The sequence below is a fragment of the Cyclopterus lumpus genome, chromosome 1 (assembly GCF_009769545.1).
Source record: "Cyclopterus lumpus isolate fCycLum1 chromosome 1, fCycLum1.pri, whole genome shotgun sequence".
NCBI lineage: Eukaryota > Metazoa > Chordata > Actinopteri > Perciformes > Cyclopteridae > Cyclopterus > Cyclopterus lumpus.
The window spans coordinates 17,718,286-17,734,667 of record NC_046966.1 but is presented as its reverse complement, the minus strand read 5'-3'; the positions used below and the strand labels follow the sequence as shown (position 1 = coordinate 17,734,667).

At 43.6% G+C, this 16,382-nt stretch overlaps 1 protein-coding gene across 3 annotated transcripts in view; it reads right to left on the bottom strand.

Moving 5' to 3' along the window:
* The window catches only part of cntln (centlein, centrosomal protein), an 82,651-nt gene that overhangs the window by 47,550 nt on the left and 18,719 nt on the right, over positions 1–16,382 (bottom strand). For all 3 annotated transcript variants that reach the window (XM_034540647.1, XM_034540638.1, XM_034540628.1), the window contains exons 10-13: positions 10,983–11,123; positions 6,633–6,752; positions 3,736–3,857; positions 46–162 (exon numbers count right to left, since the gene is read on the bottom strand). In XM_034540647.1, the coding sequence (XP_034396538.1) occupies positions 46–162; positions 3,736–3,857; positions 6,633–6,752; positions 10,983–11,123 (500 nt within the window). The remainder of the gene's footprint in view (positions 1–45; positions 163–3,735; positions 3,858–6,632; positions 6,753–10,982; positions 11,124–16,382) is intronic.

The following is a 16,382-nucleotide window of genomic DNA, read 5'->3' as shown; positions in this document are numbered from 1 at the left end:
ATTATCTACGATTCAGCCACGCAGCTTTGACAGCAGGTGACTTACTTTTCAATAGAGAGTTTCCTGGTGAGGTTTTTCAAGTAGGCCAGCTCATTCCACACCGCATCACTGTTCTCTTGTCTCAGCTGCCACGGTTCTGCACGCTGCGTCCTCCGTCCTGGCCTGGACACAAGAAGACAAAAAGTACAACATGTAGAGGCAAACAAAGGCACACATACAAATTGAACCGATGGCCTCACTTATGTACACACGCACACACACACACGCACACACGGTAAAGCAAACATACTAACAAGGGGAAATGGTTGGTACTGTATATCATCTTGCGGCCTCTGGCCAATTCACATCGGGGTAATAAGGCCCCTTATTCTGTTTTTGTTATTCAGCCATCTTTAGCAGTATTCAAATGAGCAGCCTTGACTTTGACATTTCAGTGGCAAATCATGTACACACGTACGCACGTCTGCGAAAGCCCATGGCACTGCCCGTGTGGCGGGGCGTTGGACCATTCCCTGTGTGCCATGCAAATGTAGATAATGGCGAAAACACACTCGCAAACGAGGTCATTCAAATGTCTACACCTCACTTATGAATACTTAATGACACTTTTTGCTCAGTGGCTTCCCCCTCCATTGAACTTCACCCCTTCAACTCACACACACACATACACACTGTCCCTACTGCGATCAACTGCATCCCTGCTCACACCCAGCTCATCAATCAGTCTTAGTCCAACACACTAAATTACAATTAGCCTCTCATTTGCAAACTAAAATGGCTTTCAGTGAAAAATCCACAGATTGCAAAAATAGTGGATGAGAATATAATTTTTGTCTCTCTCACACACACACACACACACACACACACACACACTAGAGTGTATCATTGTTACTCAATCAATGAGGTAGATGTCTGTAAATGGATTGGGAGGGTCACTGCTATTGCGGAGGGCACCTTTTCCCGTGGTCATTATTGGCTCTGTAGATACAGCCACACTCCGCTAATACTACTTAAACCCTGGTGCCTGGGAGTTGGAGGCTACTGGAGAACGGAAAATGTTTTCATTTAATACTGCTAATGCCCCTGTGAGCAATTTGGAGCCCTTGGAATTCTTCATAGTGTATGCGTGTGTGATTTTATATCTGTGTTATCTGTGGGCTTGGGTTAGTTTCCCAGAGTGCAAAGCTACTTAACATATAATCTCACTGTATAGTCACAGAGATTGATACACTTTTACACATTCTACAGCGAACACACAATTAATTCAGGCTGAGCTGTCGTAACACTGCACGGAGCTGTAAAAGTACATGCTATTTTACCCACAGCTCGGTTTTAATTCTCTCTGTGTGATTTTTAAGTGTGTAGTGTATCAACTGCATTCCTTATGAAAGGTGTATGAAGCATTAGTAAGTCACGGTAAAGCTTTTTAAAGCATTTTAATTTGTTTACAGTGGGCCAAAAAGCTGTTGAACATGGAGCCATGAGAGAGCTATCTTCTTCAGGCCTCAGTGCTTTCTCCCCTATGGTATCCTAGTTTCCATTATTAAGCAGGAGGAAATAGAGAGAACTTTTCCGCGCTGCTGCGGCTAATTGCTCTGATTCAGGGGGAATCTGTTTATGGGCGCAACTTTGATCAGAGTACGGATGCTTTAATAACCTTTAATTTTATTTGCTCACCCTCATCATCCCCAGTCTGATTAAAAAACTTTTTTCCCTTCCTTAATATAAATAAGAAGTTGGCTTTTTCCCCCCCTCTCCTTCATGCCATTTTGGGAAAATATGGTAGTAATGGTGAATGGCAGGATGGTTTCACTGGGACGAGCCAAGTATGCACCACCTGCATTCTGATGAGCCAGTGGACCCTTCGTCTGCTTTGTGATTGGCTGGGAGTTCTATCCTAAGTGGGACAGGTTATCACGCATAGTGGTGACGTCACTCCGCAAGTATCCTTACAGCAACCGATTGTTTAATTCCATACTTAATTCTGCCGATGAGAGGTGAATATTTATATACGGTAAACAAAAATCCTGGGAGGTATAGAAAAATTACTTGGTTGACGTAACCTGAGTGCTGTATATAAACGTAAGCATTTGAAAAGTACAGGCATGTGTGTGGCAAGTTATGGTGTGAGTGTGCGTGTGTGTGTGTGTGTGTGTGTGTGGCAGGTTATGGTGTGAGTGTGTGTGTGTGTGTGTGTGTGGGGGGGGCACAGCCAGAAGGGAAATGAAAACGACCCCCTGCATCTTTCCAAAAATGCAACAACACAGCATGGAAGCTACAAGGAAATCCTTAACAAGCTTGAAATGCAATGAGACCCGGTGCCTATCCCCACTGACTTGTTAGGGCCCTGATTTCCCAGCACTAATGGGAGTATTTAAGTCATTTTCTATTGTCTCTCATTCAGGATGGCATTACCCCCAGTGGGTTTTACAGCTATTTAAGGATGGGGCTTAATGCCAAATGAATGCCAGGATCATAACATTGAGTGACTGGCTGGTGCCATGCAGGGCTCTGACTGAAAAGGGCAAAGCTGCCTATTGCATCAATTTTATGTCAAATCAGTCTTGAAATACAAATACACTGACACTACAAACATATTATTATGGATTTTTTTTTTGTCTTCTCAGCGCTTTACTGTTAATGGCCTTAACATACAAGCATACATGTTTTCTCCTCATCACATGGAGGCAGTCCACCACACAGCCTTTCTTTGCTAACCTGCTCAAATGAAGACCAGCAGCACAACTGGTGTCGACTCTGAGAGTTTTCTCTCTCTACACCGCTCTGTCTTTGTTCCCACTGTCTCAGACACATGCTGTTGAGCCGCGCTGAGCTGACATGAGCCGAGTCGAGCCTAGCGCTGAACACGCGCTCTCACTCACTCCACTTTCACACGGGCTCACATTGCACCGCTGTTTTCTTTAATTAACCCAGAGAGAAAACAGCTGACGGGGTCAACACTTTGCTCCCGTGCGGCCACCAAACATATGCACCTTGAGTTACATTTTAAAATGGACTCAATGACGCTGCTGGAGAAAAGAAACAGAGACAGAAAAGGTGGGGAAATGGTGGGGGAGGGGGGGGGGGACAACGGAGAGAAAAGACACATATATTAAATGGCATTTTCCAGCACATTTTGCGCTGTGTGTAAAAATCCTGTGGTTTCTGGTGAAGATAACAGGTCGAGGCAGGAAATGGACCCTCCTCTCCCCTCCTCCTTCCTCAGCAGGCCTTCTCAAACACCTTGCACCCCCCAGGACCAGACACCTCCAGCCTCTGGCTCTCACATTCTAATGAACGCTGGGGGAGAAAAGACGCAGAAGCGCACACAGACTTGGCACAAAAAGGCCCAAATTGACTGGGCTTAAAACCTCAGAGCTTTTCAAAGGCAAAGGAAGGAATGTCTTCCGCTTTCCCAAATCCAGCAATCAGGTCTTGTCAGACAACATGTGGAGAGCAATGAGTCCCTAAGACGCTTTGCGAGAGGTTTCAGAGGGTTGTAGCATTTCACAAGGGCTTTTAACATCAGACAAGGTGAGTTATGTGCTTTCAAACGTCTCTCACTGCCTGCTGCCAGGTGGAGCTGGACATTATCCAAGTTACTTTGCGTGTGCAGAGGACCTTTGTGGTTCATGAATCAAATGTGTGTACACCAACAGGTCCTGTGAATTCAGTGAGTGTTCAGTATTTATTGTGTCACATTCATAAACTGTATTGTGTAGACTGTTTACTCACAAGCCCTTTGATTTCTCCATCTCTTTCAGCTGGCCTCGGACTGCCTTGTAGTGGGTTTGAATCAGACACAGGCGTTCACGCCGCGTATCATGAGCCCTCTTCAGCTCTTCATTCTCCTCCATCTGTAAGGCACAGCGACAAGACATTTTTTTTTCTTTCCCGAAGTCGTATGTGTCAAATGAAACATAACTTAGCGGAAATAGGGAGTCAGTTTCATTTACACTGGCACAGCCGTGTGTCAGGGAAGCTGAGCAAAGCCCCTCACCGGCTACATATTTAAACTGGTCTGCAGTCTTTTCTCTCTTCGCTTTCCTCTTTGACAAGTGCTTCTACTCTCACTGGGCTACTGAGACATCATTAAGGGACGACATTTACACAAAGAGTCAATGGGGTCACAGAACAACGAGCACACACACACACACACACACACACACACTCTTTAACCAGCAAAGAAACTCACTCGCTGGAGTTACCAACTGATGACCAGCGCATGTTGTGTTGGTGGGGCTTGTAGCGGCGGGTTTGTTGCCGACACTGTTGTTGACAGCTATTAAAACACTGTGAGATTGGGCTCCAGCTTTAAAGAGGGAGTGAGAGAAGACAACATATAGATTTTTCTTGTCACGGGCACCCCTCTTCCCCATCACACTGACCTTAACAGCGAATGCGGCGGAGAAAACACTTTCAAAAAGGTAGGACAAACAGAGGTGGAAAGAGAGCAAACGAAGAGAGAAAGACAGCTCATGAAAATAGAAGGAAGAGAAAGAGAGAAAACAGAGAAATTAGAAAGAGAAGGAAGAGAAAGAGCAAAGTAAAAGAGAAAGTGAAAGGAAGAGTGCAGGACAGGTTTCTGCTTGAGTGGCCAGGGCTAGGGAGAGTTGTCGAGCGCTTTCTGAAGGGAAGGAGCTTGTTTACTGCTGATATGACACGGCTGCCCTGCAGAGAGGGAAATGCGAGCCCTCAGCCCTGTTATTATTAACAAGGACAAAGAGAACAGAGAGCGCACAAACATGCACCGGACATACAACAGGTGCACACTCACACACACACACACACGCAATGCACATTCACACTGCCACTGTGACAAGTATGGATTTTCTCTTGTGCGGATTATTCACAGAGGACATCTGCAAGACATCCTCGGCCCCTTCGAGCTGCCCCCAACCTCTCAAAAATAAGGCTCTAATGAAAGGGGCCAGACCAGGCTAGAGTTAACTGGTGGAGCTGGGAGCTGAAGGAGGACACAGAAGAGTTGAGGCTGACTGATGGGGGGCTGGGGGAGAAGAGGGGGGGCAGGATGGAGCAAGTGGCAGGGCATTAGCCACATCATGGCTTCTCAGGCTCCTTACAGAGCTTCCCCTGGGCAGCCCAGTTCTGGTCATCAGGCCACAGACCCTTGCCCACAGATCAATACACCCCCTTACTCAGCCAGCATACACGTCTGCGGACGTTCTCAAGCTGAAAAATAATTACACAGCAACAGCTACTGTTTACTTGAAAGTGTGCGGAGTAAGGAAGTAAAGAAATAAATAAAAAAATGGCCATTATTATGAGAATTGTTTATTTGTCTGCTGCTGTTAGCTGCGAAGGTCAAAATGTCAATGGTACAGACTGGCGTACCCAATTTGAAAGGCATTCTTTTGGAAATAATTAGATAGGATCAACTGGAGAACAACAGACTGGACAGAGTGAAGTGCTGTACTGGAAGATCCTGGAGGTGAGGTATCAGCTATAGCTGATGGAGGTCATTTTTCTCAATGCCACATCCAATCAAAGGACATGACCACTAAATCATGCTCTGAACTAATGCTCTCAATAATGTGACCACGGAAGTGCGTTGCCAATCACAGTTTCTCTGTGCATACCTTTGCTAAATGCCCCTCAACTGGCAGACACATAAATGGCACCATTAACTAAGACAGTCATGCGTGTCGTCTGAATCTACGTTGAGCATTAAGGTCTGACTAGTTGTCTGCCAGTGATATAATTAAGACACTTCAGATCTGACAAGAAAATGATGCCTAATGTGTTCCTGAGATTGTGTTCAAAGGGAGATAACCTCTACATAATCACTCACTCACTGGTCAGCCTGAAATACGGAAAGGGTAAAGAAAGGCAACAAGGAGAACAGCGGTAGGGGAAAGTGGAAAAAAACGTACTCTACTGATGAAATTAAACAAAGAAAGTCTCATTTTGAGACCTGTAAAGAAACACAGGAGAGAGGTGTATTTTGTATGAGAGAGGGAAAAAAACCATGGGACTAAAGGATAGTGGGAGAAAAATGTCGTAGAGCACATGAAGGTTAAAAGACCAATAAAGGTGATTCGTTTAAGGGAAGAAACCCTGCTGCATCCACTTTCACCGGAGCAGCTCCTCTCCTGCTGCTTCACTTCCTACGCTCTGTTTATGTGCGCACACATATGTATTTGTATGTGTGTGTGAAAGACACTGTGAGAGAAGGTCACGGAGGAGGCAGTGGCAGCGGTAGTGCAATTGAACCCTTTGGAGACCGTGACTCTTACAGAGCTGCACACCTTCCTACAACCCAGTGGCTGATAGCAGCAATCAAATGTATTTAGATAGTGGCCGGAGCAAGAAGCCGGCGCCACTATGCCGGTCTGGTGCTCCACACGACCAGCTGGACACCACGGTGTCATGTGGGGAAAACATTGCGACAGAAGACTCACACGGACACGAGTAAACATTTGGCTCTTTTATACTCTGTACCGGTTTCTACTCGTGGCAAACCAACATTCTCGAAGCTCCTCAAAGTTGCAGGAAACAAAAGGACATAAAGTTAGAATGAACCCCCCAAAAAAAGAAAAGAGGATTGATCGATTCATGTAGATAGGGAAAGGAGAGGATATTATGCGTATTCATCTATGTATGCTAGTTACCTTCAATTGCAGCAGCTTCTCAAGGTCTTGAATCCTCTGTTCTGCCCCTCTTCTCTTCCTGCTAACCAACTCCACACTGCTGGCTGGGGACAAAGACCTGGATCGCTGCACCGGTGCACCCTGGGACAGGTAGGCAAAGAAGCACTGGGGTAAGAACTTGAGCACACTTCCCTTTCACAGACAGGCACAAACCCAATGCAACAATTAACATCTGGAGAAACACTGAGTGAATGCCAATAATGGAATCATCCATGTTCTTTCCATTCCCCTCTCACCTTGAGTAAAACATGAACATTGTCTTCTTCGGCGCACACACACAAACAAACATGCTATCGGAGGAATAAAGCAAGCTGGCTGGAGCAGCAGTCCGCAGAAGCTGAAGGGAGGAGGTTGAGTTATGTGTGTGTGTATGTGTGTGTGTGTGTGTGTGTGTTTGGAAGTGGGAGTTGCAAGCTGAGAGCGGCAAAGGTTTCTCCCTGCGACTGGCTAATGAGTATGTTCATTTCCATTTACATTGTTTCTTTGACAATAATGATGTCCCATTAGGGGAGACTAAAGGGGCTATAGATTCCAGAATGAGCTGGGCTTCATTACAAGAGGTGGGCAGGGAGGCCGCTCTAATTGCTCTACTAGGGGCCTCCAGGTTACACTTGATAGGACAACTGGAAGAGCCGCCGATTAGAGGAGGGGGGGTGGTGGTGAAGTTTGCACTCCAGCCTCTTATGTAGAAATAAATAAAGAAGTGGAGAAGCACTGGGGCCACGATGTAGAAAAGCAGTGGGAACAATATGCTAGTGGAATATGAATATGGTAGGATAGGAGGCCCCATGCGGTGCCTGGCAGAGCTGACCAGATGGCAGGCTAAAATATGCAATGCGACTAAACGTACAACAGTCCTTGGGCTAGAGTGGTTCAGGAGTACAGGAGGAGGAGGAGGTGGTGGAGGAGTGGGGAGGTTTATGATGAAATGGGTTCTTTTAGGATTTGTTGTCTATTAAAGTTTGCGGTCTAATAAAACTACAGATTGGAAGTATTTTAATAACACAGGTTCCAGTGTTCCTTTCGAAAATGATCCATGTATCAGCCACGGGGGGAAGAAGGCTTAGCGGAGTAACTCGTAAACTAGTTTAAACTGCAACCGAACAAACTGTAGGCTGTGAGGATTATTGTGGGAAGTTGACTGAAGAACACAGTCAACAATGTCGTCCGGCCCGGTTTATGAAAAAGCATTTTACTGCTCTGCATTACATCTACAATGTACCTCATGCGTGGGTATGCAAATGTCATCCTGCATAGGAGGTGAACCCTGTCATTTTATAATGTCATTAATAATAACCATAAAAGGCAATTATTACCTTAATGGAAATACAAATCCCAGTGCATGGGGTTTGATATTGTAAAAATATCAATATCAATATATATAATAAATATTATAACAATAATAAATACACATTTGTGTCACTTTCCCAGGGTCTATTCTGATTTGGTCACTATTATTATATTTGTAAAACCATTTGCCTGTGACCAACATTTCTCAGCATACCAGTGTGGTTGGGAATGTGCCTCCAGGCTACAGTTGACTCCAGTGACCTGGAGGGCCCGGTTCTGCTATCGTGCTTGCATGGGTGCCAACAATGTGTTCTGACGCTGCCTTAATGACTCTATGCAACTAATTAGCAGATTGGTTTGCATATTTCTGATGAGTGGCAGGCCAACTGGCTTAGCCTGTACGTGCATAGGGAAAACTAAGAGGCCAAAAAGGGAATCCAAATCAACTAAAAGTCCTGAACTTTAAAGTAAAGAGGAAAGAAGAGCAAAGTATGATAGAAGTACATTTTGGGAATGATTTTAACGATGTGCTGAATATTCCATCATAGCTGTTCCTTTGTATGGGAGACGACATAAACTGCAGTGTGCTTTGTCTGAAGGCGTACAGGGAAAGATGACATGGCCACACTGACAAATGACTGACATTTGCTGCAGATGTTCTCTCTGGCCCAGTTGTATGCAGGTACACAAGATACATGAATGCCTTCTGCTTGTGTGGGAAGGTCCATGTTATGACAATATTGTTTATGTTCGACAAGACGGGCCTGAAAGATTAAAAAAAAAAAAAAGATAACACGAGGCAAAGAACGATGTGCCCGCTGTCAAGCTCAGCAGCTGGTTGGCGGCCACGACCTGACCCGTGCATTACACCCTGTAACAGCTCTGTAGACATGAAAGTGCAATGCAGATGGAGGGGAGGGGAGGAGGGCATCCAGTACGAGGGGAATGAGGAGAGAGGCCCGAGCTTGTATGCGAGAGAGAGTAAAACTCTCAAAGAGGAAAGATTTCATCGACTGCCTCCCTCCTCCAACATCTCTCTCTCCATCTCCCAGAGAGAGGGGTCACTGTTATCAATGGGCTTCTTTATGATCGCAGCAGCACGTCATGTGTGAGTCTGGAGCTCTCAAAGCTGAACACACGCACACACACAGACCTACGTCAACGTGTAAACACATGGGTGCCCACATAACACAAAGCAAATGTACTCCATTTAACAAAGAAATCTATTAAAAAGGAGTACAAGAATTTAAAAGACCAAGATACACTGCAAAACACATGAAAAATGTTAGAGCCGGTAACCTGAGAATACACAACTACGATGAACCCACACAGACAGAGTACCCAAACGAAGACGCCGTGAAACCAAATAAATGTGTGTGGGAATGCCTAGCTTCCAGTGGCACAAATATGAGGTAGCCATGGTGGAACGAGCCAAAAGGATACAATAACGCCAAATGATAGCCTCCACTACGCAGCGTGACAGACACTTGAAAGATAGTTGACGAGAAGAGGTCCACCGTACAAAGAGCTAGAAACACATACAAAGAGTTAAGTGTAAAACCCAGAAGTCTGGCTAGCTGAGGAACTCGAGTGAGAATGCCACGTTGGGGGCGGCGTGTGGTTATAAATGGGGACGGGACGCTTCCCATCATGAGATACCAAGCAAGGTACGACAGAGAACTGCAGAGGTTTGATTCGAATCATCAATCATGCTCACAGTGGATTGCTGAAATAAAGTACAATTATTTGTGAAATAAATTACATATTCCAGATGGTTTTTAATTAACTAAATATGAATAAATGTAACTTTTATGAATCATTGATACGTTTTGTTCTTTATTACTCTTTTTTTTCCCAGTTAAAAGAAAAGCAGTTTAACACTTGCTGCATGTTGCAAAACGTGAGTCATGTAGCACTTAGAGCTGCGCGTCGCCTCAGCCTATATATATTTCACTTTCGGCACTTAGAGAAAGCTGCAAATTGTGTCCTGGGTGGTAGCAGTGGGCTGCACAGAAGGCTCATTTCATCAGTTTTTGACCTTGCAGACTGGTATTATTGTTTAAATGGAGTGTAATGAAGCATAACAGGTTTATGGTTTATTTGAAGCATCATCATATTTGGATATTAAGCAGCCAACAGAGACACCTACTCAAAACATTCTGCGTGTTAATAGTAATAAGGTTGTGATGATGAAGTTGACGTGTTGTTTACTTACCTAAAGCTAATAACCTCAGGTATTACAAATAGTTTGACCTTGTGGGAAGAGGGAGAATCAGGTATTGGCTGAAAAGGTGAACATGCCACTGGTGGCTGGTTGAGTAAAGATTCATACTGTAACAAGAATCTAAATAATTAATAGCCGGTGCGAAATGTGTTTGTGTTTGTGTGTGTGTGTGTGTATGTGTGTACATAAGTGAGGCCATCGGTTCAATTTATATGTGTGCAAGCGTGTCCGAGGGCAAACACAACAGGGCCTCCAGAAAAGAGGAGCACATTGAATGATGTCAATATTGTTTATTTATTTTGTACAACATAATTACATTACATGTATAAACTGCCTGAACAGAAGCACCTCCATTGGAAATATAACGAGGACAGCTCTACACATTTATACAATGTGTCTTCAGGCCAGCTTTAGAGTGAGGGAGGCCATCTAGAAACATGCCCTGCCAAACTTATGAGTGGAATACTGAGAAGATCAAAAGCTTCTTTCTTGTTCATAATGTACTGTTGAAGCGGTAAATTAGCCAGTGCCTGAGCCCAAGGCATGCGTGAAACCAGCAGCACACGCCGGCCTGGTCACAGTAGGAGGGGCATCTATGTGTATGTGTGTTGGAGGGTTCAGGACAAAGGTTGGCAGAAGCACGGTCTGATAAATCACATGATTCACAACAAACCGTTTCTCTCATATCCCTTCTCTACGGCTTTGATCTGATCTGAGCTAAGTAGTAATGGGTAAGTGTTAGCCACTCACCCACGTGCTCTCTTTGACACAATTGGCTGTAGTGTGTGATAACCTACCTGCTTTCCTCCGACGGAACTGGTGGACCTCTGTTGACGGGTCTGATCCTCTGGCCTGGGATCTGAGCCTCGGCTGGGGGCCCAGTCAGAATCAGGGCTCGACCTCTGAGCTGCAGCATCAACCTGCTCTGACATCACTGCCTGTAAGAAAAGAGACAGATGCATTGTGTGTTTGTGAGTGAGGGAAACAGGCGTATAGATGTAGAGAACAACATAAAAGTGACTAAACTCATTTTGAATCCAATAGGACCGACGCCTCTTTGTTTATTAGTCAACTGATTGGTTGTTTTGGTCGAAATCAACGAAGATTTCTTTAGTCCGTTAGTCATTTATATGCTTTTCTCTTTCTTTGCTGATTCACTGAAGCTGGTGCTTTTGTGTGATTCTTGGGGGAGAAACTTAAGCCCGGCTCAGACTACATTAGTTTAAAAGAAATTGGGTTCCATCAAACACATAAGGAGAACCTCCACAGATGTTTCTATCTCAAATCCTAAACAAACACACATTAGAGGATGTGAACATAATTGTGCATCACACACACACACACACACACACACACTACAGGTTATTATTAAGGTTATCGTGCCAGAGGGAGCAACACACCGCACCATCTACACCAAATGGACAGGGTGCGACAACTTGCTCTAATAATGCTTTGCAGACAAAAAAATAACTAAAGCAGAAGGCGAAGGGTCGAGTTTGGGTGGGAAAAGGTCTGAGGAGACGCAGTCAACGTGGGTTGGCCATTCTTCAGCGTCAGTCTCCTTGGAGCAGACTTCACTCTGTCATGATGTAATCATAACCGTTATCATCCAGATTCTCCTAAATATCAAACGTGTTTGAAATTATTGGGGTTGCCCCAATGAGGCTGCGAATGGTTTGGAAGTTTTAAGACTGGATCTGTAAGCCCCTCCCACACATTACCAGATTATTTGGGTCGAACAGGAACTCTCCTCCGATTGTCGAGAAGAGTCCAAAAGTCTAAAAAGTATGAGCCCAGATTGAGTTTTAGAGATCGGTCAATTAAATCAAAACCATATTTGTGTTAGTCGACGAAGAATATCTTTAGTCGAAGACAACCCTAGAATCCAAAATTAAGATAACTTGGCTTGCTGGGCAGTTTTCATTTTGTGAAGCACATTCACGAAACAAGTATACATTTCCCACAATACACTTTAAACTTTAAGCATGTGTTTGCATGAGTATTTGTGTGTACAACCTTAACAGAAATGTGATACTTTGAATATGAACATGTGTCTTATTTAAAAGGACGACGTTCTCATGTAGGTAATAAAAAGTAATGAATAATCCAACATCTGTGGCATGTTATGCATGATATCGTAATCATAATTCATTTAAAAATGTCAAACTAGCCTCAGCTTAACAGAAACAGTATATAAACAATAAATACATATTGATCTGACAGGTTCAGAACCAATGTTCACTGTCCAACAGTTTTTATTTACTGTTGGACACATTTACAAGCAATTGCACTAAACAGACATTCAGTCACTTTCTGGAAAATATCATGGTAAATGAAATAGTTATTAAGATTACTAAACTCTGAATACCATTGATAGTTAATGCAAAACATATGCTTCAAAACTAATTGTAGTTACAATACAGACATAAGATTGAGGTCAAACAAGTCTTCTCTGCAATTTCAGAAAATTGAAGATCAAGCTATTTTCTTTGTTTACCTTATAGTTTCCTCTTATGATTACAAATTATAGTAAAGTATAGAGAAATCTAGAGTGGTGCCGATATCAGTTTGAGTGAGAGATAAGCCCACAATCAGATCACAGACACGCTCAAGTCCTCACAAACTCGTGGGCCCGCATTTCTACCTTTGATTGAATCAACGGCACAATTAATTCAGAGAAATTAAGGAAAATCACAAGCTGACAGAGTCTCAAGTAGTTCAATAGACTTACGCTTGTATAATCAACGTCCACGTGACATTTTCATATGCCGAAGACAATAACAGGATGTGTCATGTGGCAGTGGGACAGGTAAACACCGCCCCCAGCATTGTGGTGTGTGTGCTATAATGGCCCATCTATTTATCAGTGTCTATTAGCCAGTGTCTAGCAGCATCTGCACACCTCAGCACACAGTGGGGACTACCAAAACAATGACCCGTCTACAGGGGAGCAGAGACTCACACATGCACATTCCACATTCCACAATGTATCTGTGCAAGTATTGAGTTTATAATGTCACCTAAATGTTTGCTGCTACTGTTATTAAAAGGTTCATACAGTTTTTGATGGTAAGGTGTGTGGACAGAAAGGACAACTTTTTTAAAAAAAGGGACAGGCTACATTCTCTTTTCGATACACAAAATGTTTTTCTGAGCATAGCTGATGCCTGAGTCCTTTATCTTGAAGTTAACACTCATCCACATACATGTTGACTCCATCACCGTATTGCATAAATTCTCACCTTTCTTATCTTAAGTCCTTCAAAAAAACCCTGCTGCTATCAACAACATGTCTACTAAACCCATCAAATCAAAGCCTGTGTTTAACAAGTAATGAAGAATAGCGCACAGGATGTCATCACCTTTTTTCCATCGGGTCCTGATTGCATTATCAGAAACCTGGCATCTGGGCGTGACCTTGTTAACTGCCAGGGTAATCAACTCTAACCAAAGGGGAGGAGAGGGGATGATAAATTATTAGTGAGAAAGATTTTGTTCATGTTTTATTAAATTGGCCTGTCAAAGGGGGTTGGTCAAATTATCTGGGGCCTCGTTTATTGGAGGCCGGCCATATTGGCGCATCTGTTACAATTATTTATAATTTCCAGGCAGTCAGGAGGACGGACTGGGTTTTTCGGCATCAGCCACATAAAGCAATTTAGAAATTAACTGATGCGGGAGTGTCTGAGTTTTTTCCCCTCTCATCCCCATCCTGGTTTTCATCCAGAATTTTTTTTTTTTTCTTGAAACTTTAAAATAGTAAAGGAGCATGCATACAAAAGGGGCAACACAATAAACATATAACACGCAACTTAGTGAAAGCAATGGACTGGGAGAGAGCATGAGATTGATAGAGAAGAAGAGAGCGTGCAGGTGCAGCGAAAAAAAAGAGCAAGAGATTGCGGGGAGCTGAGGGAGGGAGGAAAAAAAAAAAGAAGAAGAAAAAAGCCAGTCTTGGTAATTACTGAACACGATTAGGTTCTTGGGGGAACTTGTCTGGCACTCACGGCCCTAACTGCTGAGGATGCGGCAGGCAGGACCATATGGAGGGAGGCTTGTGATTGTGCTCCCTGAAGCTCGTGACCCGTCTGCTGCCGAGCCCTTGAGCTGAATGTGAAATGAGACTTGCCAGGCCTAATGTTCTACACATGCACCATTTATGCCACAAAACAAATCTGATCACTGTTAATTATGGAGCAGCTATAATCAGGAGGGCCCCCCCCCCCCCGCCACACACGCACACAGACACACGACTACATGCATACACAAATACATGCTCGCACATCTGTGGAGCGCCAGCATTTCTGGAAGTGATTGGATTGGCTCCAGAAGTGAGGGCTACAAGGTGTGTGTGTCGTCCCCCCCACCGGGTCAGGTGCACTTTGCATTCAAGATAGTGGTTCTTCAAAAGAATGCATGTGTGTGTGTGTGTGTGTGTGTGTGTGTGTGTGTGTGTGTGTGTGTGTGGTTGTGTGTGTGTGGTCGTGCCGAGAAGAGGAACTTTATAGAACGACAGCACACGGTGAGTAGGATGAAGAATGCATGCATGTTTTCGTGTGCGTGCAAACAGGCCGAGTCCTCCCACACAGCCTGTTTGACCCGCGTGCATGTGCTTGAACGAGGCAGCGCATGTGTCTGCAGCGGCACATGGCTGTGCTTCATTAATGAGGCGATCTGTGCTACACAGAGGTTCTCATCTAATGAGAGCAGTTGAGCTGGTAAAACACTCCACTGGAGTCCATGTCATTAGTATGTCTCTGGCCCTGGACATGGCCCAGCTCCAAAAACACACTCATCCACAAACTCATGTTGACAACACTGATAACACTAATAACACACTCGGCATACATAGATCAGACAGACATTGCATTATCAGTCATGAAACATTTATCAGACTATAATTCTAAAACAGTATTTGAATGTAGAATCTTTACACAATGTTTTCATACGGGAAGGATGACTGATACGTCTGAGGAGGAAAGGAATATGTAAATACAAGCAGCAGGATGCACTAAATGTTTAAAATACTTCTAGGGAGGTCCTGACAGTTGAGCTAAAGGAGTGCCGTTCCAAATGGGAAAAAACTGAAGAGCTGCCAGAGTCAAAACAAGACCCATGGGAAAGACAATTCCAAAATATCGGACTTATAAAAGCTTTCCATCACATTGTACTGAAACATTGGCAGAGAGTAAAAGCACCCTCCATCCTTCTACTGCGCCGTACTGCACTGTGAACAAAAAACATACACAAAAGAACCCTCTGGCTGACTCCAATATGTTTGTTATGCCCTTGGTTGAAAAATTAATGTCCACGGTTTCTTTGAATCATTATGGTTTCATTATTTTTCACTTGATGGTTGCTATTAATGATGAAAATGATCAAAAGAAACTTACCTCAGCCAAACGTGACCCCGCAAAGCGACGGGTGCATTTATGAGCACACTTGTGTGTGTGTGTGTGTGTGTGTGTGTGTGTGTAACTAGCACTTTAATTATACATCAAAAAGTGTTTAGATTGGCTAACATCAATAACAAGCCGGAAGCAGATGTTAAAAAAACCATCTCAACAAGCTATGGGAGATGCACAATCAGGGCTTCTTTCGATTTAATAAAAAAAGAAAGGAGAAAAAAAGTCTGGCCACCTTGGGAAATGATGTTTCCGTGCTTGAGATTCAGTCTATAAAACCCAAATGAGGGACTTGTGTGTTAATAACGTTTTGTGTATTGTATGCTAAACTGTATGCATAAAATAGTAAATGTAGGTGCAGGTGCACGATTTCTCCATCCTTTACGGAAGGTTGTAGGATATGGGGTGGCTTGACCAAAATGACGAGAATTAGTGTATTTAATAGTATGAAAAAGAGGTCCTTTTCATAGAAGACATTTTGACATACTAGGAATAGCACTGATGTTACGACTAATATTTATGATGGCTCTGATCTATTCAAGGGTACCAGTGTGAGAGTGAGTCATCGTGCACAATACCAGGACCCTAAAACTGAAGCAGCTAAATGGGATTCATACAATATTATCTTATTATTAGACAATAGCTTACTGTGATATGTCAAAATGTTCTTAGTGAAAAAGTCTATTGAACAGAAAAAAAAGTTGCAATATACATTTAAAAGACAAGGGGCTTCATGCAACTTTTCTGGAGTGAATTAAAATGCCTAATTTTCTCTTTCTAATGCTGATGAGC